The sequence below is a fragment of the Trichechus manatus genome, unplaced genomic scaffold (genome assembly GCF_000243295.1).
Source record: "Trichechus manatus latirostris isolate Lorelei unplaced genomic scaffold, TriManLat1.0 scaffold00088, whole genome shotgun sequence".
NCBI classification, from domain to species: domain Eukaryota; kingdom Metazoa; phylum Chordata; class Mammalia; order Sirenia; family Trichechidae; genus Trichechus; species Trichechus manatus.
In genome coordinates, this window is record NW_004444024.1 from 5,441,881 (window position 1) to 5,463,810 (window position 21,930).

At 48.8% G+C, this 21,930-nt stretch overlaps 1 protein-coding gene across 2 annotated transcripts in view; it reads left to right on the top strand.

Annotated features, from left to right (window-relative positions):
• DGAT2 (diacylglycerol O-acyltransferase 2) overlaps window positions 1–15,450 on the top strand; it is a 39,966-nt gene extending 24,516 nt beyond the window's left edge. The window contains exons 4-7 of one of the 2 annotated variants that reach the window (XM_023736571.1): window positions 6,066–6,270; window positions 7,787–7,961; window positions 9,335–9,537; window positions 13,607–15,450. In XM_023736571.1, the coding sequence (XP_023592339.1) occupies window positions 6,066–6,270; window positions 7,787–7,961; window positions 9,335–9,537; window positions 13,607–13,761 (738 nt within the window). In that variant the 3' untranslated portion in view covers window positions 13,762–15,450. The remainder of the gene's footprint in view (window positions 1–6,065; window positions 6,271–7,786; window positions 7,962–9,334; window positions 9,538–13,606) is intronic. The other variant, XM_023736570.1, reaches the window with a different exon arrangement.
• Window positions 15,451–21,930: the final 6,480 nt, after the last annotated feature.

The following is a 21,930-nucleotide window of genomic DNA, read 5'->3' on the forward strand; positions in this document are numbered from 1 at the left end:
TCTTTCTCCCGTGGAGCAGCCGGTGGGTTGGAACCGCCAACCTTTCAGTTAGCGGCCACGCACTTAACTCCTGTACCACCAGGATCCTTTAATTTAATATAGAGGTGGTTTATCAAGGGCAATACTAAGAAGGTCCAAGTTCATCTGGCCTGAACCAGAAAGAGAAGTTAAAGTAATGGAGAGGGGCAGACTTTGTTTCCTTCTGAAGGTCTTATAGGAATACTTCTTTCAGCCAGTTACTAGGTGGGTCACTGGGGGTCATGACCATGGGCTTTGAGGCAGGACAGCAGTTGGAATCTCACCTCAACCCTCACTAGCCTCATACAGCTTTGCCACTCTCTGACCCTCAGTTTCCTCTTCTGTAAAAAGGGGATTATCTTAATTCCTGCCTTATAGGCTGCTGTGAGGGTTAAAGGAGACTCCTTGTGGAAAGGTGCTGGCTCCTACCAGGCTGTCAGTAAATGCCTCCTCACCATCTCCCACACCCCAGGCTTATTCTCAAACTCAGCTGCCTGTGCTCTGGCTGTTTCCCTGCTTCCTCAGTGCTATGCTCCTTTAAGGTGGAGTTCAGGGAGCACCTCCTCCAGAAGCCTTCCCTAACTACTTTAGCTCCCAGGATCTCATCCTTCTTTCACTGCACATCAAGCTGCCTGGGCCCTTATCCCCACAGCCATGACCCCCTGCAACCCCCCCAGGGACTAGCTCAGACAAGTATTTCTGTAAGATCTTTGGAAGGCTCTTCCCACCACAGCATGCTGCCTCTCTGTGCCCCACAGCTGTGAGAAGCAAGCTGGGGTGCGTACACAGACTTCTCACAGGCTTGAAAGAGAGCGGCAGAAAAGCAATGACCTGGGTTAAGCACTGCCCCTTCCAAGGCACAATCTCCTCATATGAAGCAAGTTTAGGCCAGCTGGTCTCTTGGTTTCCTTCCTTTTCCACCACTGGCTGCTCTGGGGCCCACGCACTCTTCTTGTCTGGGGCCAACCCTGAGGTCTTGACAGGATAAATGGTGGCTCCATCTGGCCTTCAGTCTCATCTGTGTCTGGCCCCCTGTGGTGTGTGATTTGCAAGCTTGGCTGGCAGGCAGAGGCATCTGGGGCCCTGGTGCATGTGGGCAGTCCTGGTGGATTGCGGATAACTCTGGCATAATCCTGAAGGTTTGCGCCTCAGAGGAAAGACCTGTCTGGCCAGCTCACTCAGCACCTCAGCCCTGGCACGCCCTAGCTGCTGAGGTAACCCAGCAGAAGGCGGTTGGTCCTGAAGATTGGAGGTGGCGTGTGAGTGTGAAAGTGTTTGGGGCATGGTGTAGGGTGGTGTACATTTACTCTTGTCAGCAACTGGGACACCCTAGCGTGCTGCCTGGGGGAGGTGGCCCAGTAGTCCCACATTCCTCCCTTGCATTCAGTATTATGAGGGTGGTCCAGGGCCAGCTCCCTCTGCCCACCTCAGCCTAAACCCAGTTTTCCCAGGACCTTCCTGCTCCTCGGAGTCAAGGTTCGCACCCCTTCCTTTCCCTGACCCCATCTCTCGTCTGCAGAGAATTTGACGCTGTTGTTGCTGCGGGGGTGGGTGGGGGGTGTTGCATCATAGGACCCAGCCCTGTCATTTGGAGGTGAGAAAACCGAGTCCCAAAGAGGGACAAGGGCTTATCTAGGTTGCACAGCAAGTCTGTGGCAGCGTTAATGCTAGAACCCAGACTTCCTGAATCCCAGCCCCAGGTTCTTTCCCACTGAATACCCACTGCCTAATTCTCTGAGAGATTCAATTCTACGACTTTCACATTAGATTGGGGTTGGGGTTGGAGACTAGGTTTATCTCCTGCTCTGTCAGTGTATTCACTGACCTGCCATTGTCGCTCCTTGCCCAGTGCTGGGCTCTGTGCTAGGCTTGGGGACACAGAGTCAGCCCTGGAACCCACAATGGGGGGTTCACTATTTACTGAATCCCACTAGACTTTGTATTGTCACTTTCTGCCCCTGGGGACCATTGTCAACTTTCTCAAGCTTGTGGAACCTCATTTGCCTTATCTGCAAAATGAAGTTGTTTACATGCTAAAAGTGGTAATTTTTCATTGTGCGTGAGGGATTATGGACTCTTCTCTGTCTCCTGGGCCCTTTCTTCAGGGGCCTAGCCCCAGACAGTGCTCAGCATGGCCTGCCCAGGGCTCACTGTGGCCTGGTCTTCAGAAAGCTTCCTTGAAGCCGATAGCCCCCTCCACCCAGGACAGAATATCCTGATGATCGTTGGTCAGACCTGGGACAGGCAAGTCCCCCTCCCCACCTGATCTTCACCCTTCCAGAAGAACCTAAATAAAATTGCATGTCCCTTCCCCATCTGATCTCTGCCTTTCCAGAAGAACAGAAACAAAACTGTGTCCCTTACCATACCTTTGTTCCAAAAAGTCAGCTGGGAGTTGAGAGCCACAGGGCGCACGTGGGCTGGCCCCATGGGGGCTCCTGGGCACCAAAACCAAAGCCAGGCTGGGCATGAGGCAGGCTGGGGCACTGAGCCTCAACCTGAAACCTAGCCCAGGCTCTGCCCTAGCCTGCTGGTAACCTTGGCCAAGCTCCTACCCCTCAGGGCCTCAGTCTCCCCTTCTGTACAGGGAGGGTTTGGCCTTGGTGACTTGATGTCAGGGCAGCCCTGATGTTCTATGAGGTTATAGGCGTCCCTCCTGTCCCACCCCCTTTACCCAGCCTCTTGCCAATGGTTGTGTAATTATCTCCAGCTTCGCCTACCCAACTCTCCCCACTCCCTTCTCTTTGCCACCAGAGCAACTCACCTGGCCCAGAGAACATCCCTTCCCCCAGCAGAGGTGGGGCTTCTGTATTAACAGCAGCGAACAGGACTGCCGGCTGCCTGGATGAGGAGTGGTCAGTGCCCTGGGTCACCTCTCCCTGAAGTATAGACAGGCTCTTTGGAGAGAAGACCAGGAAAGGCTCTCTGAGTTAAGAATCATCTATCTGTTCATCTGCCTCATTTCACAGATGGGAATACTGAGGCCCAGAAAGGAGGGACTGTCCTAAGGTCACAAAGCAAGTTAGTGGCAAGTAGGTGTAGGAACCAGGACTTGCTGCTTCAGGGGCCATTCTCTTCCCCGTACATTTCTCTATGTTCATGACGCCTCTGAACATCTAGGGGCGGCTGGGGCTGCAGATCAGCAGGGATGTGCAAATAGAAGCCTGTCAGCTTTCACACTGAATCCTCCCATCACTGACGTCAGCCAGCTTGCTGACCAGGAGATCAAGAAGGCCTAGAGTGGGCTCTGAGCTGGGAGTGCCAATCCCCAAGTTCCAGTTCTGGCTCTACCATGCTCTGCTGTGTAAGCTTAGAAGTCCCTACTCTCCTCTGAGCCTGAGTATTGTCCTCTATATGGTGCCAGGGTGGGACCACCCTATCTGAGTACCTTTCCTGCCTCACCAGTCTGACCTTGTGTGGCCTGGGAGGCAGAGTGTGAGGACTGGTTTGCCAGGAACGTGTCCCGGGCTCTCGTTAGCCAGCAGGCCTGGCCTGGGCTCCACCATAGGCTAGAGCTTTGCTGTGGAACAGTCAGAGGACACAAGAGAGCGCATGTCAGCAGAACCTTCATCAGCAGTGCCCTTCCTCCTCCCTCCTGAATGGAGACTCTGTCCAGCCTTGGGGGAGGAGAGTGTGGCATGAGGATAGATCAAAGCTGTTCTTCTAGGTGTAGCACCATGGGCCATTAAGCTGCACTGTGCCCTGAGATGCCTCATTTAACCAGATAGGGAGTTGGGTGGGCCAGCTAGGGTTCCCTTGAGGGGACACATCTACATCCCAGCCACCAGGGAAAAGCGCAGCTGGTGGCCTGGACTAGACATGGATGGTGATTTGCTCTGACCTCCTCAGGGGAAGCAGCAACTCCCTCCTCTAGGCCTCAGTCTCCATCTTGTAATCAAAGGACAGGCCCAAATCCTCAGGGCTTTTCCAGCCCATTGTGTGCTTTGGGCTCCTGGTTATCAGGACAGGCCTAGACACCAGCTCAAGAGCAAGTTTCCAGTCCTCCACTGGCCGCCTAAGCTCTTAACTCAGTACCTTCCTTTTCCATGGAAATTGGCACAGGAGCTTTTTAATTCTAGCTTTTCCGAGAGGTAGATTACTGGGCAGACCTGCTGTTTAGGGGGTGAAACATCACAGCAACAGTCTTGCAAAGCTCATGTAAAATTGGGCTCCTTTTGATCCCCTCACTGCCCCCATGCCCCACTAGCCGTGGATTAGGGCACTGCTGTTCCCCTATTTATTTGGTGGGCAGCTGAGGGTTAATTGGATTTCTTACTTACTGAAGGGAAAGCAGGAGAAAGAGTATGAATGTCCTAAGGAATAGGTAGTAAAACTAAAGAGTCTTGCTTACACTTATACATACTGGCATTCACAGATTTGGGAATGGTACCAGCTACCCTATGTCCCATCCCCTCTCAGGCATCTGTCACCTATTAAGAGGTAAAGTTTTGGATTTCAGTTTTCCGATGCCAGCCACCAGCACCCTCTCCCCGCAAACTGGGCACCAGTTCCTCCCTTCATCCCAGAGGTTCCCAAAGGAGTCATGGAAAACCCGGGCTCTTGATATTCTGCCAAGGGCCAGTGACGCAGCTTGCAGCTGGCACCGTGCAGGGAAGTTGGCCTCTCATGCACTGCAGGTGGGATGTTAGTGGAACCATCTCCCTGGAAGCAGAGCAGCCAAAAGGACCAAGATGTTTATGCCCTGTCACCCAGGAATTGTATTTCTAGAAGTTTGTCCCAAGAAAACAATCAGATATGCAAACAAAGATACTAACTGATGCATTATTTCTAAGAGGGAAATGTTGGAAGGTTTTTACATGCCTGTCAGCTGGAATTGGATTCAGTTCTAGTCCATGTGGCAGAATTGTGTGGTAGAATGATATGCCGCCTTGAGACAGCATGTTACTGAGGAATTTTGATAAGGAAAAATAGCTATAATATGTTTAGTAGAAAATTACATAAAAGTAATTTTGAACCATGTGATCTGAATTTTGTGGTTTTAGAAAAAAAGTGTGTGTTTATGTGAGTAGAAAAAGGAAAGCCATCAATGCATCAGAGTGGTTTATCTGGATGGAGATATTATAGGTGCTTTTTTTTTTTTTTTAAACTTTTCTATATTTTTAAAGTTCTGAGTATTTGTTATTTTTCTAACCAGAAAAAAAGTGATGCTCAGCACCCTCCACTCCTATCATGTTCCTTGGAAGGCAGGTAGGGGGTCTCTGGCTCTGCGCTTCTCATGGCTGAGGGTTTCTGGAAACTTTGCATCACTCCACCCTCCAGGCTACCAGGACCAGAGCAGGGGGTGGGCCCTGAGGACGCCAGTCATTCTTTGGATCATCCCAGGTCAGCTTTGTTGATAGTGCCACAGGTCATCAGCTGCTGCAGCCCCTCCCGCCGTGACTGGCACAAGGGCTGTTTTTTAACCCGTCCTGTCCTTCCTGCCCAAGAGCCTGAGCTGAGCCTGGCTGCCTTGCAGGAACTTTCCATTCAGACCAGCTGCACTGGACCTTCTCTGGTGGGCTGGATGGTCCATCCAGTGAGCACAGAGGTCAGATAGACCCCACCTTCAAGGAGCCCACCGTCTCGGGAGACGGACAGGGAAGGCAGGGCTTGTAGCCAAGGCCCTGACTGCCAAACTTAAGAGACTTGGACTTTATCTTCATGGAAGTTAGACACCCCTTTTTAGTCTGGGAGTGACAGGTGGTTGGATTTGGGTTTTAGGACAATCACTCTGGCTGTGGTGAGGAGGATGGGCCCCAAAGGAGGGAAGACAGGAAGCTGGCAGAGTATGAATAAGAGGACCTGGTGCATGTTTAGCTGGGAGAATCGGGAGTGATGGAGAAAGTTTCCCAGCCCCTTCCCAGGGACTCAGTCCACAAGGGGACTGCCGAGCACCTGGGACTGCGGCCCCAGTGGTAAAGGTCTGAGGTCAGGTGTGGAGAGTCACTCTAGTCCCTCAGGCCTCCAGAGTCCCGGGTGGGGATTGGCATGCCCAGTCAGTACCCCTTTCCTGGCCATTTTTCTCTGACTCAAGGCTTTTCTCACAGCTGGTAAAGACACACAACCTGATCACCACCAGGAACTATATCTTTGGATACCACCCCCATGGCATCATGGGCCTGGGCGCCTTCTGCAACTTTAGCACAGAGGCCACAGAAGTGAGCAAGAAGTTCCCTGGCATAAAGCCCTACCTGGCTACATTGGCTGGCAACTTCCGCATGCCAGTGCTGAGAGAGTACCTGATGTCCGGAGGTGAGAATCCACCTCTCCCTGCCCCAGCTGTGGTCTGTTGTTGAGGTGTGAGCCTCTCCACTCAGCAGGACAGTATGCCTGGGAGCCAACATACCTGTAGCTGGTCCCGTGCTGGGAGTTACAAGGGGCTATAGACATAGGTGCATCAAGGCTGAGCTGGGGAGGTGTTCATACAGAGATGCGGGCGGTGTTCTCTGGGATCCCAGAGCACAGAAGGACTCATTCTGGCTTGGATGGAGGGCTTTTCATGTAGGAGGTGACATTTGGGTTGGGTTTTGATAGGCTTTTGATAAGTGGAAGGGAATGGTGACTGGGCCTTATCCTGGGATAAAAAATTGAGAGATGCTGCCTTAGATATTGAGTTCTCCCCAGGAGTCTGTAAAGCTGGACTCATTTCTCAGGAAGAAATTGGAGCAGTGATTTGTCCTGAAGGCAAGAGTCTACGCAGAGAGGATGAAGCTGGAGTTAAAACTGGTGGCTTCTATCTCTGCTGTCTCCATAGGCCCTACTGGCTGCTGGGTGACCCCTGGCTGCAGGACTCAGCAGTGTTGCTGCAGCCAGAGCTGGGTGTGGGCTCAGCCTAACTCTGCTTGTCTCTGCCTTGGGCCCTATTCCTGGTCTCTGCCTGTGTACTAGGAGGCTCCACTCACAGAATGGCCAGCCCTGGGTTGTACTGTTTCCTAGCTGTGTGACTTTGGGCAAGCCACTTAACTTCTCTGAGTTATTTTCTCACCTGTAAAAATATCTGACACATAAGGTCCCCTCTGAATCCAGATTGGTACCACCTCTCTTCTTAAGCTTTTCTGGTCAGTATTGCTTGGCCCATCTCTCCCTCTACCCTCCAGGCAGCTTTCAATCAAATTAGACCCAGTCTCTGGCATCCCACCAGGCCCTCCTATGCTGCCACCTCTGACCCGCCTTGACATCAGGTCTACGGTTGGCACCTCTCTTGGCTTGTGACTCTCCCTCTGGAGGGCTAGGCAGTGCCCCCTGGATGAGGGAGGAGAATCAGAGGACGATCTGGGTGACAGGGAAGAGGAGGTGGAGCTTAAGAGCAGGGCAGCTGACTTTCCATCTCAGGGTCCTGCTTGAGAGAAATGAATGAGAGAGAAGTGTGCAGAGCATCTCCCCTAGGAAACCTTCTCTGGGCACCCTTAGCCCCTGTGCTGCTCTAGTCATTGCCCATGACACTGTCATTGTTCACTTGCCCATCACCCCACCAGCCTGATTCATCTAGGTCTTCTGCACCCAGCACCAGCCTGACAGAGTTAGGACCTCAGAGGAGATGTTTGTCAAATGAATGAATCCCCAAAATAACCTTGTATCATGTCCCCATTTTACAGATAAGTAAGCTGAGACTTAGAAAAATGAATAGCTTACCTAGAGCCATACAACTTTTAAGTGGCTGGGTTAGATCTGGGGTCCAAGTCCAGGGTGCTTCCTGCTTACCCAGGACTGTGTGCAGGGGATGGGGAGTGCATCAGTGGGCAGCCCTGACTGTGCGTCCCCTCCTCAGGCATCTGCCCTGTCAACCGAGACACCATAGACTACCTGCTTTCAAAGAATGGGAGCGGCAATGCCATCATCATCGTAGTGGGGGGCGCAGCCGAGTCTCTGAGCTCCATGCCAGGCAAGAATGCCGTCACTCTGCGCAACCGCAAGGGCTTTGTGAAACTGGCCCTGCGCCATGGGTAAGTGCCTTCTCTACACACACACACAGTCCTAAAGCTCTGCTTGGCCTCTGGAGGCAGGGCTTGGACCCCAGGAAGGCATAGGAGAGACTTCCCTGTCTTGCGGGAGAGAGCAGGTTGGAGCCCAGACTGGGACATTCAGGCCAAGTTTGCCCAAGTGTATGCTGGGTGTCTGGGTAGGGCAGGGATTCAGCCTCTGTCTCCTGGGCCCTTGCAGGTCAGCTAAGAAGCCAAGCTCATATGTGGGTAAACATCAGAAGGGACTATGAAAAGACTTACCACCTGCGAGTAAAATGTATCACGATGCTAGGAGAGCAAGAGGTTAGGAAGGAGGATATATGACTGGAACATCAGGGAAGGCTTCTTGGAGGCGGTGACCCTGAGGATAGCTGAGAGGAACTGGGCAAATTGGAGTTCTGTGACCCTTTCTAGAAAAGCAGAGATATATTCTATGTAGTCACCTATCTAGCACATTTCATTTGACAAAACACTTCACTTCTCCTGTCTCCTCTGATTTCCCAGCAATCATGCAGGTGATGACATACCCATTTTCCACTGGAGAAAATTGAGTGAGGCTAAGTGACCTGGTCAGAGAAGTGAGCTCTTTGGGCTCCAAGTCCACTCTTTTCCTCCTATGTCTGGGTTCCGGGTGGCCCCAGGAGGAGGCACGGGCCCTGGAATGAAGTACTTCCAGCAGGACATAGCCAGAGTGGGAGACAGCGTGACCTGCTGTCACACACACATTAGGGATGGCACTAAGCCACTTCATCTAGGCCCCATCCAGCCTGGAGTGTGGCAGGGGTGACAGCAACCCTCCTCTGTCTCCTCAGGATCTTAGTTCAGGCTTCGGTGAGAAGACCCTGCTCTTTAGTGCCTGACCCTGTGCCAGGCCTTGGAGATACAATCAAACCAGACCCTGTCCCTGCCTTCAGGGAACACCATTGGTGGAGTTGGGGGAGAGGGCAGGAACAGACAGTGTGCTGAGAGCTGTGACATAGGGGTGAATACGGGGCTGAGGAGGCTTGGTGGTGGTGGGTGTGACGTGGAGGATTTCCTAGGGGAGGCAGGCCCTAAAGGATGAACAAGAAGAATAGGCATTCCAGGGCAGAGCTTTCAACGTTATTTCTTGCCTAGTGGTCCCAAAGCCCTGACATGATCCCTGGTCACTAGCAAGGTCAAGGCCTATCTAGGTCTGGTAGTGAGGGGCATATGAGTGTGGGATACCTCCAAGTGATTGTGGTATACCCTTGGGCGCAAGGATGAGCCTCGTGGGGGCAAGGATGAGCCTCAGTGGTGTCAAGGGCCTCTTGGGCTGAAAGTAAGAACTGAAGCCAGCAATTAGGGTGTGACAGGCCCTGTTGTCTCCCTTCCAGAGCTGACCTGGTTCCCACCTACTCCTTTGGGGAGAATGAAGTGTATAAGCAGGTGATCTTTGAGGAGGGCTCCTGGGGCCGATGGGTCCAGAAGAAGTTCCAGAAGTACATTGGCTTTGCCCCGTGCATCTTCCATGGTCGAGGCCTCTTCTCCTCTGACACCTGGGGGCTGGTGCCCTACTCCAAGCCCATCACCACTGTTGGTGAGTCCCCCAGCCTGCAGGCTGAGAGTTGTCCTGAGCATGTGGTGCCACCCGTCAGATCTGTGTTAGAATTGTTCTTGCTGTGGTGTGGAGGACATTTTGGAAAGGGAGTTGGCCCATATAGCCGGGCCAGCAAAATATTTGGCACAGAGTGGAGAGTAGTTCAGCTTTTAAAATTATTTATCAATTGCCTAAGGAGCGCTGGTGGTACAGTGTTTAAGCACTTGGCTGCTAACTGAAAGGTCATCAGTTCAAATCCACCAGCTGCTCCGTGGAAGAAAGATGTGGCAGTCTGCTTCTGTAAAGATTACAGCCATGGAAACCCTATGGAGCAGTTCTACTCAGTCATATAGGGTCGCTATGAGTTGGAATCGACTCTATCACAATAGGTTATCGATTGCCTACAATGCTGCAGGTGCTGCTTTAGGCAACAGTAGTACAGTTAGGCTATGTCTTTACCCTCCTGGAGCTTATATTCTAGTGGAGGAAGCAGACAAGCTAATTTCATTTGAAGTGCTATGAAGATGATAAAGCCAGGTGAGAGGATAGTGCTCCAGGAAGGCCTCATCGGAGATCTGGATTAAGGGAGGGATCCAGCCATGTGAAGATAGAGGGGAAGAGCAATCCCGGCAGTATGAACAGCATGTGCTAAGACCCTGAGGTAGGAATGAGCTTAGTGTATCCAGGGAACAGAAGAAAGTCAAGGGTGGAACAGAAAAAAGAACAAGTGCTAGAGAAAGAGGCGTAGGAGATGATGTCAGTGAGTTAGGCAAGAGCCAGATCCCCAGGCACAAGAGTTGGGACTGGATTCTGTGTGTGATGAGAGGCCTCTGGAGGGTTTGAGCAGGGGAATGGCGTGATCCAGTTTATGTTTTTGTGTTCTGAGGTATGTGGAGAGGGAAGAGTTTTGTAGCAGTGTAGGCATGAGAGGATGGTGGCCTCAGACTGAGGATCTAGGCTCAGAAGATGATGATGACAGATGAGGTGGTGGGAGGAGGTTAGAGTCAAGATACAAACTGAAGGTAGACTTGGCAGGTCTTGCTGATGAACTTGATGTTGGATGTGAGTGAGTGAAAGAAGGGAGTCAAGGATGACTCACTCCAAGGTTTTTGAACTGCACAAGGCAGGAAAGGGTGGTACCGTTTAATGAGATGGAGAAGGTTGTGGGGGGGAGCAGGTTTGAGTGAGAGAATCAGTTTTGTTTTAGATCCTCACATTTGAGGTGCCTGTTAGTGGATGTGTCAAGATGGTGTTGGATATACCAGTCTAGGGCTCGGGGAGAAGACGAGGCTGGAGTATTGTGTTGGTCAGCAGCACGTCAGTGGCATTTTAAGCCCTGAAATACGGTGACGGCACGCAGGGGGACAGTACAGATAGAGAAGAGGGCTGAGGACTGAGCCTCGGGCATGACAGCACTGAGAGGCTGGGGAAGTGAGGTGGAGCCAACAAAGAAGGCTGAGAAGGAAAAGCCAGAGAGAGGAGGAGAGTCAAGAGAGTGAGGTGCATCCAGAAACCAAGAGGGGACAGTATTTCGAGAAGGAGAAAGTGATCTTCAGTGCCATCACCTCTGAGAGCATGAGGACGATGAGGGCTGAACATCCACCACTGGATTTGGCAACTTGGAGTCTGTGGTGATCTTAACAAGAGTTGTTTCAGTGACTGGTGGGGGAGACACTCTAGCTAGTATGAGTGAGGTAAGGAGAGAATGGGAGGGGAGAAGTGGAGACAGAAGGAACCACTCTTGAGTTTTGCTATTTTAAGTAGCAGAGAAATAGGAGCAATAGCTGGAGGGAGTTGTGAGGTCAATAGGTTTTACTTTATTTTTAAGATGATGGTAGCTCACATGCATTTACCGTGTGCCAAGCACTGCTCTAAGCTCTCTTTCTATATTAACTTACTTAATACTCAAAAAGATCTAGGAGGTAGCTACTATTACATTTCTCTTTTAAAAATCAGGAAATTCAAGTCACAGAGAAATTAACTTGCCCAACGTCACACAGCTAGTTTGTGGTAGAGCTAAGATTCAGATCTAGGCCACCTGGCTCCATTGTCCGCGCTCTTAACCATGAGTATTTCAACACATTTGGGTGCCAATGGGAATAACCAGCAGAGGCAGGGTGGGGTAGGGGTGGGGACTATTGTTCCATTACTATGAGCCAAGCCCTGTGACAGATGAGAAAACAAGACCCAGCAGTCCCTGGGTTTGCAGAGTCCACAGTCTATCAGAGAAGACTGTATTACAGCAAAGACCAACAGTGATGAGGGTGTGGGGGTGTGGCATGCTCTGGAGGTCAGAGTGGACCCCAGGGAGGAGGCGACTCTTACATTGCTCACTAAGTAGGAATTATCTGACAGAGGAGGGGAGGCAGCGAGTTTCTGTCAGAAACAATAGGCTAAGTGAAGTTCCAGTAGCAAGACTGTAAAGATTTTTAGGAGCAGGAAAAAAAAAAAACACGACTGGAGCATAAACCTATGAGAACTGTAGCAAAAACTGGCTGCAGTTGGCCCTCAGCTGTGCTGTTTTGGTTTATTTGGGACAGTTGGGAAATGCCCTTGAGAGGATTCCAAGGAATTACCTGCTAGAGCGGGGGTGTGTGTGTGTGTGTGTGTGTGTGTCTGTGTGTGTGTGTCTGTGTGTGTCTGTGTGTGTGTGTGTGTGTCTGTGTGTGTGTGTCTGTGTGTGTGTCTGTGTGTCTGTGTGTCTGTGTGTGTCTGTGTGTCTGTGTGTGTCTGTGTGTGTGTCTGTGTGTCTGTGTGTGTGTGTCTGTGTCTGTGTCTGTGTCTGTGTGTCTGTATCTGTGTGTGTGTCTGTGTGTGTGTGTGTGTCTGTGTCTGTCTGTGTCTGTGTCTGTCTGTGTGTCTGTCTGTGTCTGTGTGTGTCTGTGTCTGTGTGTGTCTGTGTGTGTGTCCGTGTGTGTGTGTCTGTGTCTGTCTGTGTGTCTGTGTGTGTCTGTGTCTATCTGTGTGTGTGTGTGTGTGTGTGTGTGTGTGTGTGTGTGTGTTAGCAGTTCACAAACTAGCCATCACGTCAGGAAGGTTTGGGTCACAAGCAGTGGATTCTTAGGGGCCAAAGCTCACAAAGATAGTTTCTGTTATCAGTCCCAGGGGTTTTGCTTTGTACTTTAGATAGAAACAAATTACCTGCATTTTAGGTCACATGATCCGCAGACTCGCCCTTGACTCTGGTAATACACAGATCCCATACCAGGTCTGATCTCCATGAGGCAGCTAGGAACATGAGACAAGTGGGCCCCCAGAGGGGACAGGGTCCTGTGGGCAGTTCAGTTCTTAAGAATAGAAGGCTAGTTGAGGGTGTTTTGAGGGGAGGGATTCAGAGTTGCATTTTAAAGTTAGTGGTAGAGCTGAGAGCTGCTGTGTAGAAAATGGGTTTGAAGGAGCAAGAATGGAAGCCAGGAAACCAGTTAGGAGGTTTTTGTGGTAGACGGTGGCTTGGACTGAGGGGACGGCAGTGGAGATGGGAGAGAAGTGGATAGATTTGAGAGAAATTTGGGAATTAGCATTGACAGGACTTGGGGATGGATTAGATATAAAGATGGAGCAGGATAAGAAAATAAAACAATGCGCAGATATACAAACGTCAATCTCCAACTCCCTCTCTCGTCTTTACCACACTTTTCAAAGCATGCCAAGTTACTGCCCAGAATTCCCAGAAGAGCCCTATGAGGAAGGGTACCCATGTGACAGATAAGGAAACTGAGACTCAGAGAGGTGAAGTGACTTGCCCAGAGCGGGACAAAAGCAAAGCTGTTTACTTGATCCCACAACTCTTACAGGAACCCCCAGCAGAGTGCATTGGGTAAGGGCACTGGATCACCTGGTCTGGATCCCCACCTACTGCTTAGTGGCTGTGTGACCTTGGGCAGGTCCTTTCCCTTGCTCCTGGGCCTTAGTCTTCTCATCTGTATAAAGGGACAGCCTGAGATGAGACACATAAAGCATTCAGCACTGTTCCTGACACGTAGGGTAGGCACATAGCACAGGGGTGCTGCCATCAGGTGCGGGTGAGGGGACTGAATGGCATTGACTAACCTCTGCCCCATCCCTGCAGTGGGTGAGCCCATCACCATTCCCAAGCTGGAGCAACCGACCCAGAAGGACATTGACCTGTACCATGCCATGTACATGGAGGCCCTGGTGAAGCTCTTCAACAACCACAAGACCAAGTTCGGCCTCCCAGAAGCTGAGGTCCTGGAGGTGAACTGAGCCAGCCCTCAGGAACCCGGGAGGAACCAGCTGCAAATCGTTTTCTGCCGAGTTCTCGAGTGCTTTTTGTTCTGTAAATTTGGAAGCATCATGGGTGTCTGTGGGTTATTTAAAAGAAATTATAATAATTTTGTTGAACCATTACAATGTTAGGTTTTTTTTAAGGAGAAAAAAGTGACTATTTCAAGCTCTTTCACTTCTGGTTTGTCCTGTTCTAGGTGGTGGCTAATACACCTGGGCCTTTCTAGTTTCTCCACCAACTCCCCTTCTCTTTACCAAAATTACTGAGAAAATTTACTCCTGGCTAGTCAGGGGAAAAGGGACAACCATTAGTGACTCAGGCCAGTTAGATTGTTCACTCTTTGCCCTGAGGGATGAGAGGCAGAAGCCACTTCTAATATAAACACTTCTATTCCCAGCCGCCCCACACTCGACTACAGGGAAGTCCCTCTTGTCAAGCGGAAGACTTAGGGGGCACAGTTGTCCCTGTTTTGCAGAGGGCAGTGGTGTGCCTCTGGCATGCTCCAGCTTGATTCTCCTTTCTCGCCAACCCCCCTACCAGGGAACTTCTCCAGCTCCTCCCCACAGTCCACTTCAGTCTCTCAAATCTAAGCCTGAACTGGTTTTCTCCAGGGCAAGGATGGGGGTGGCAACGGTACCACACTGGCGAACAAGACTGACCTGGATACACCATCTCTTAGAAGGCTACCACGTTCTGGTTGGAGTGATTGGTTTTCCTCAGGAGTCTGACGACCCAGCATAAACACAGCACTTGGCCTGAATCATACTTTTCCCAGTGGCCTCAGTTATGCTTCACCTACACCCCCAAGTCTGTGTGTGAGGAAGAGGATCCCTCTTCCTGTTCACAGAGGGGACCTGCCCCTCTGAGCAGCAGACTGGTTCCAGGACAGGAGGCCCCTGAAGACAAGCCCCGCATCTCTGTGCCTTTCTGTGGGAAGAAACCCAGCCCCTCCTCTGTGTTGTTTTCTCTTAATGAGATCATTGTACCATGTGAGACTTTTGTATATTTCTAGACAAATAAATGGAAATGAGAGTTCTGTATAGGTTATTCCTGGGGCTGCATCTGCGTCCTGACGCTGAGAGTTGGAGAAGATCCCAGCCCCAGCTGGACTGCTTGCTGAGCCTTCCACCTTCTTGCTTCTTAGCCCTCATGGCCCTGTTGTGGTATGTTAGTTATGTATTGCTATGTAACAGATTATCCCAAAACCTAGTGGCTTAAAAGCACATCTGTTTCTCACAGTTTCTATGGGTCAGGAGTCTAGGTATGGTTTAGCTGAGTCTTCTACTTAAGGGCCTCTCACAAGGTTGCAGTCATCTCAAAGCTTGACTAGGGGAGGATCCACTTCCAAGCTCATTCATATGGTTGTTGGCAGGATTCAGTTCTTCAATGGCTGTTGCCCAGAGGCCATCCTCAGTTCTTTGCCACATGCGCCTCTCTATAGGATAGCTTACACATGGCAGCTGGCTTCATCAGAGACAGTAAGCAAGAAGAGCCAGAGAGAGTAGAAGCAAGATGGAAGTCACAGTCTTTAATAAGTTAATCTTGGAGGCAATAACTTATGACTTTTGTCATATTCTGTTCATTATATACAAGTCACTGTCCAGGCCACTATTGAGAGGATTACTCAAGGGAATGAATGCCAGGAAAGGGGGGAGTGGAGCTGTCATTGGAAGCCACTTCAGAAGCTGTCTACTACATGTGGTAAAGGGCAACTGTCTAACTGTAGGGTCCTGGGATGGCCGAGCTGGAAGGGCCCTTGTAGCTCATTCAAACTGTGTTCCCTGCTCCTGGCCTCAATTATACCAAAAAAGAGGAGGCCTGGCTTGCTGTCACCCTAGTGATTTCATGCCACACCCAGGTCTCAATGAGCAGTAAATACCTGGGAACCCTTCCCAGCTAAGACCAAAGGACCTCATCCAGTTTTCTCACTTCCTAAATACCTACCCTTGCTTTTCATCCACCCCAGGGACCCTTCTGTCAGAAGCTATGAGTGGGCTGCTTGGGACATAGCCATGAATTGGATCCATGATGACAGCAGAGATAAACATTGGAAATAGGGTGGTCAGAGCTGTAACAGATGCCCCTAACCCAACCTGGGGTGCCTCTTTGAGGAGGTTATGCCTGAGCAGGGCTATCTTAGTTACCTAGTGCTGCTATAACAGAAATACCACAAGTGGATGGCTTTAACAAAGAGAAATTTATTCTCTCACAGGAGTCTAGAGGTCCAAATTCAGGGTGCCAGCTCCAGGAGAAGGCTTTCTCTCTGTTGGCTCTGGGGGAAGGTCCTTGTCATCAATCTTTCTCTGCTCTAGGAGCTTCTCAGCGCAGGGACCCCGGGTTCAAAGGATGCACGGTCCTGGCTCTACTTTCTTGGTCTTATGAGGTCACCCCTCCCACTCCTCGTGTCTCTCTGCTTCTCTCTTTTGTATCTCAAAAGAGATTGCTCAAGACACAATCCAATCTTGTAGATTGAGTCCTGCCTCATTAACATAACTGCCACTAATCCCATCTCATTAACATCATAAAGATAGGATTTAAAACATAGAAAATCACATTAGGTGACAAAATGGTGGACAATCACACAATACTGGGAATCATGGCCCAGCCAAGTTGACAGATATTTTTTGGGGACACAATTCAATCCATGACAGGGGCCTTGAAGGGTAACTGGGAGTTTGCCAAGGAGGGAAGGGAGTGAAGGACAGAGCAGCAAGAGCAATGATAAGGGAGACAGCACTGCTGATTTGAAAGAATGAGAGATGGTGGTAGAGCAATCTGCAGAGTTCAGTGTTTTGTTTTTTTTTTTCTTCTGAATATTTTGTTTAGTCTCACTTGGGTCTACTTAATACCATTAAAGGGAGTTACGATATACCACTTGTGAACTTTGTTTAAAAACATTGAGATAATGTAGCTGTGTTTAAAATAGAAATCACCCATAGTAATAGGTGTCATTTATTGGGCATTTACAAGAACCAAGAGTTTTACATGCTTTATCCTTTTGCAGGTAACAAGTCTGGTAATAGGACTGCCTCCTTATTTTAATCCGTTCTACACCCAGCTCCCATATTAACCCCTTGTGGTGGGTGTTTTTATTACTCCCACTATTACCCCCATTTTATAGATAAGGAACTGAAGATCAGAGAAGCTGAAGATATGACCCGAGGACAAGCTAGTAAATCACAGGATTTGAGCCCAGTATTCTGACACCAAAGTACATGAGATTTGCTATAATACCTACTTTCATTTCTTTAAATTACCTTTCAGCCTTTTTTTTTTTTTTTTTTTTTTTTTTTGCAGAGTTCAGTTTCTTTAGTGAGTTTTTAGGAGGATAGAGCAGTGAGGAAAAGTGCTGCGGGGTGGGGTTAGAACGGCCAAAAGAGGCTGGATTCTGCAGCCCCAGGCAGTAGTCCTCAGGGTGGAGGATCCTGTCAGAGGACAGGCATTTCCTTTAGGATGGAGAAAAGACTCCTTTTCTGATTAGAGCCTCACCCCCCATTCCAGCCCCAGCCTAAGCATAGCCCTCACCCTAAACTGGTTGTAAACTCAGCCTCTGTCAGGCCAAGCCCTGGCCCAAACCTAGGCCACTCCACAAACGCAGGACATTATTGTCAAGATTCATTAATTTTGTGAATATTGAACTATATCCCCTGATGGCGCAGTAGTTAAGAGCTTGGCTGCTAACCAAAAGGTTGGCAGTTTGAATCTACCAAGCTGCTCCTTGGAAACCCTGCTCTGTCCTATAGGGTCGCTATAAGTCGGAATTGACGGCAACGGGTTTAGTTTTTGGTACTATATCCCCAAGGGAACTCAGCCATCTCTGCCTAAGGAGAACAGTGACCATAACCAAATCCCAGAAGGACCCCCTTGCCCAGGGCAATGTATGTCTAGCAGCATCCTGTCCAGAGCAGAGGCAAGCCCCCCTCTTAAGCTGTGTGTGAGGAACTCCAGGCAGATGCTGTGGCCACTGCCTTGAGTTAGGAGTTATTACCTTTTCTAAAAGGCTCTCCACCTTTAAGCAGTGGGGGTGTGGCTGCAGTCCCAGCCTGAAGATTCTCAATTCCATGGTCCTGCTTGTGGTAGATGGTGCAGGACTGGGCAGTGTTTCCTTCTGTTGTATACAGGGTCGCTATGAGCTGGAACCAACCGAAAGGCACCTAACAACAAAAACTGTGGTTCCCAGATATGGCCACTAGGGAGCACTAAAGGTGGATCTAAGGAGAACTCCACACAGCCAGCTTCCAAAGCTTTCTTTTCACAACATTTTGACATTAATCCAGCTCCTGCCCTGGGCTAGAAACTGTTTTGTTGTTACCTGCCACCCGGACTTATGGCGGCCCCATGTGTTACAGAGTAGAATTGCTCCATAGGGTTTTCTTGGCTGTAATCTTTACAAAAGCAGCTCACCAGGCCTTGGCGAGAAATTGTTGTTGGTTACCGTCGAGTCAATTCCAATTTATGGCGACCCCATGTGTGCAGAGTACAACTGCTCCATAGGGTTTTCAAGGCTGTGACCTTTTGGAAGCAGATTGCCAGGCCTGTCTGCAGAGGTGCCTCTAGGTGCCTTTGAACAGCCAACTTTTTGGCTAGCAGTCAAATGAGTGCTTAACCATTTGTGCCACGCAGGGACTCCTAGGGGTAGGTAATATCACATACCCACGAAAGCTCAGAGCTAGACAGGAATTTTAGAATCATCTAGAGCAACTTCTAATCTCGGAAACTGGCACAGAGAGGCCACGGGACTTGCCTCTCATCACACAGCAAATCAACAAATATTTACAGCATGATTAGCCTTGAGAGGGCATGCAATGAGGGGCTTCCAAACTGAATGTCCCTTATTTTTAGGTGTTTGTAGTATAGTAAGGGAGGAAGAAATGTAAATCACTCATCTTTTTACAATTATTATTGTTGTAAATATATATATAAAACACACATTTGCCAATTCAAGATTTTTCCGGTGAACAATTTAGCGATATCAACTACATTAATTATGTTGTAAAGCTCTCATCTTAAAAGAAAAAAAACCCTTTGCCTCCTCTTATATTCTTACCCAGTCAACAGAACCAGCCATCCAGTCATCATGGATTCCTCCCTCCTCCTGCTCTCCCTACTCCACTACCTGCCTGCTAATGCTACTGAAATCTCTATTTGTGATCAAATAAAATCAAATAATCTTTGTCATCAAGAAATATAACATTATATACATATGTGTGTATATACATGCATACATACGTTTAGGGAACCCTAGTGACACAGTGGTTAAAGCGCTCATCTGCTAACTGAAAGGTCAGTGGTTCGAACCCACCAGCCACTCCACGGGATAAAGACGTGGCAATCTGCTTCTGTAAAGATTTACAGCCTTGGAAATCCTATGGGGCAATTCTACTCTGTCCTACAGGGTTGCTATGAGTCAGAATCGACTCAATGACAATGGGTTAGGGAACCCTGGTGGCACAATGGTTAAGCGCTCGGATGTTAACTGAAAGGTTGGCAGTTTGAACCCACCCAGCAGCTCTACAGGAGAAAGTTCTGGCGATCTGCTCCTGTAAAGATTACAGCTTAGAAAGCCCAATGGGGCAGTTCTACTGTCACATTGGGTCACTATGAGTTGAAATTGGCTCTTTGGCAGCTAGCAACAACATATATATATAAATGTGTGTGTGTGTGTGTGTGTGTTTGGAGCCTGGTGGCGCAATGGTTAAGAGCTCTGCTGCTAACCAAAAGCTCAGAAGTTCGAATCCACCAGCCACTCCTTGGAAACCCTGTGAGGCAGTTCTAGTCAGTCCTGTAGGGTTACTATGAGTCGCAATCAACTTCATGGCAACAGGTTTTGTTTTGTTTTGTTTGGTTTTTTGGTGTATGTATATATGTAAATGAAAAGTGTTCACCCCAGGGCTTGGCCCCATAGTCCCTCACCAGGAAATGGTAGCTGTGATCTTCTTTGTAATTATCATCATCACACCCTTACCATGTTTCCCTGACCTATTGCATTGGGCTCCCTGTTTCCAGGCACCTCTACAGTTCTCTCCATGCAGCAGCCAAGTGGTCTTTTTACTGTTAGCTTGTGGCCACAGCACTCCAATCTCTGCCTCCATCTTCACATCACCTTATTTTATGTCTTAGTCAAATTTCTGGTCTCTCTTTCATAAGGATACTTGTGATGACATTTAGGGCGTACCCAGGATAATCTCCCCATCTCAAGATCCTTAACTTAATCACATCTGCAAAGACCCTTTTTCAAAATAAGGTAACATTCCCAGGTTCCAGGGATTAGGACCTGATGTCTTTGGGGGCCATGATTCAGTCTACTATACCTATCTTAACAATATTAAGTCTTCTAATCCATGAACATGGATGTCTTTCCATTTATTTAGATCTTTAATTCCTTCAATGATATTTTGTAGTTTTCAGTGTGTAAGACTTGTACTTCATTTGTCATATCCTAAAACTTTTATATAACAGTGAATTGCAATTGTTATAGTTAGCTGCTGTCTTACTTATCTAGTGCTGCTGTAACAGAAATACCACAAGTGGGTGGCTTCAACAAACAGAAGTTTATTCTCTCACAGTCTAGAAGTCTTGAAGTCCAAATTCAGGGCATCAGCTCCAGGGAAAGGCTTTCTTTCTATGTTGGCTCTGGAGAAAGATCCTTGTCATCAATCTTCCCCTGGACTAGGAGCTTCTCCGTGCAGGGACTGCGGGTCCAAAGGATGCACTCTTCTCCTGGCACCACTTTCTTGGTGGTATGAGGTCCCTATATCTCTCTGCTTGCTTCTCTCTTTTATATCTCAAAAGAGATTGGCTGAAGACACAATCAGAGCTTGTAGATTGAGTCCTGCCTCATTAACATAACTGCCACTAATCCCATCTCATTAACATCATAGAGACAGGATTTAAAACTCATAGAAAATCACACCAGGTGACAAAATGGTGGACAATCACACAATACTGGGAATCATGGCCTAGCCAAATTGATACACATATTTTTGGGGGACACAATTCAATCCATGACAGCTGCCATTGAGTCTGCCCCAGACTCATGTGGACCCCATGCTGCCAGTCCTGTGCCATCCCCATGATAAGCTGTAGATTGCACATTTTTAACTGCTTAGTCTGAAATTTAGAAACCTGGCTGATGAATAGTGAAAAATTTGTTTTAAAAGTGAGCTCATTAAAAATACAACTTGTTGTGGGGAGGGAGGGAGAGGGGAATTCACTAACTAGACAGTAGACAAGAATCAACTTGGGTGAACGGAAGGACAACACACAATACAGGGGAAGTCAGAAAAATTGGATGAAACCAAAAGCTAAGAAGTTTCCTGAACACAACCAAACACTTCGAGGGACAGAGTAGCTGGGGCTGGCGTCTGGGGACCATGGTTTTGGGGGGACATCTAGGTCAACTGGCATAACAAAGTTTATTAAGAAAATGTTCTTCATCCCACTTTGGTGAGTGGTGTCTGGGATTTTAATAGCTTTCGAGCAGCCATCTAAGATACATCAATTGGTCCGAACCCACCTGGAGCAAAGAAGAATGAAGAACACCAAAGACACAAGGAACGTATTAGCCCAAGAGACAGAAAGGGCCACGTAAACCAGAGACTTCATCAGCCTGAGACCAGAAGAACTAGATGGTGCCCAGCTACCACCAATGACCGCCCTGACAGGGAACACAACGGAGAGTCCCTGACTGAACAGGAGAAAAGTGTGGAACGGAACTTGAACTCACATAAAAAGACCAGACTTAATGGTCTGACTGAGACTGGAGGAACCCCCGAGGCCATAGCCACCAGACGCTATGTTAACCCAGAACAAAAGCCATTCCCGAAGACCGCTCTTCAGACAAAGATTAGACTGGACTATAAAACCTAAAATAATACTTGTGAAGAGTGTGCTTCTTAGTTCAAGCAGATACACAAGACCAAATGGGTGCCTCCTGTCTGGAGGCAGGATCAGAAGGCAGGAAGGGACAGGAACTGGTTGAATGGACAAGGGAAACACGTGGTAGAATGAGGGAGTCTGCTGTCACATTGTAGGGATTGCAGCTAATGTCATATGACAATATGTGTATAAACATTTTGTATGAGAGATTAACTTGAGCTGTAAACTTTCACCTAAAGTACTATATATATACATATATATATATAACT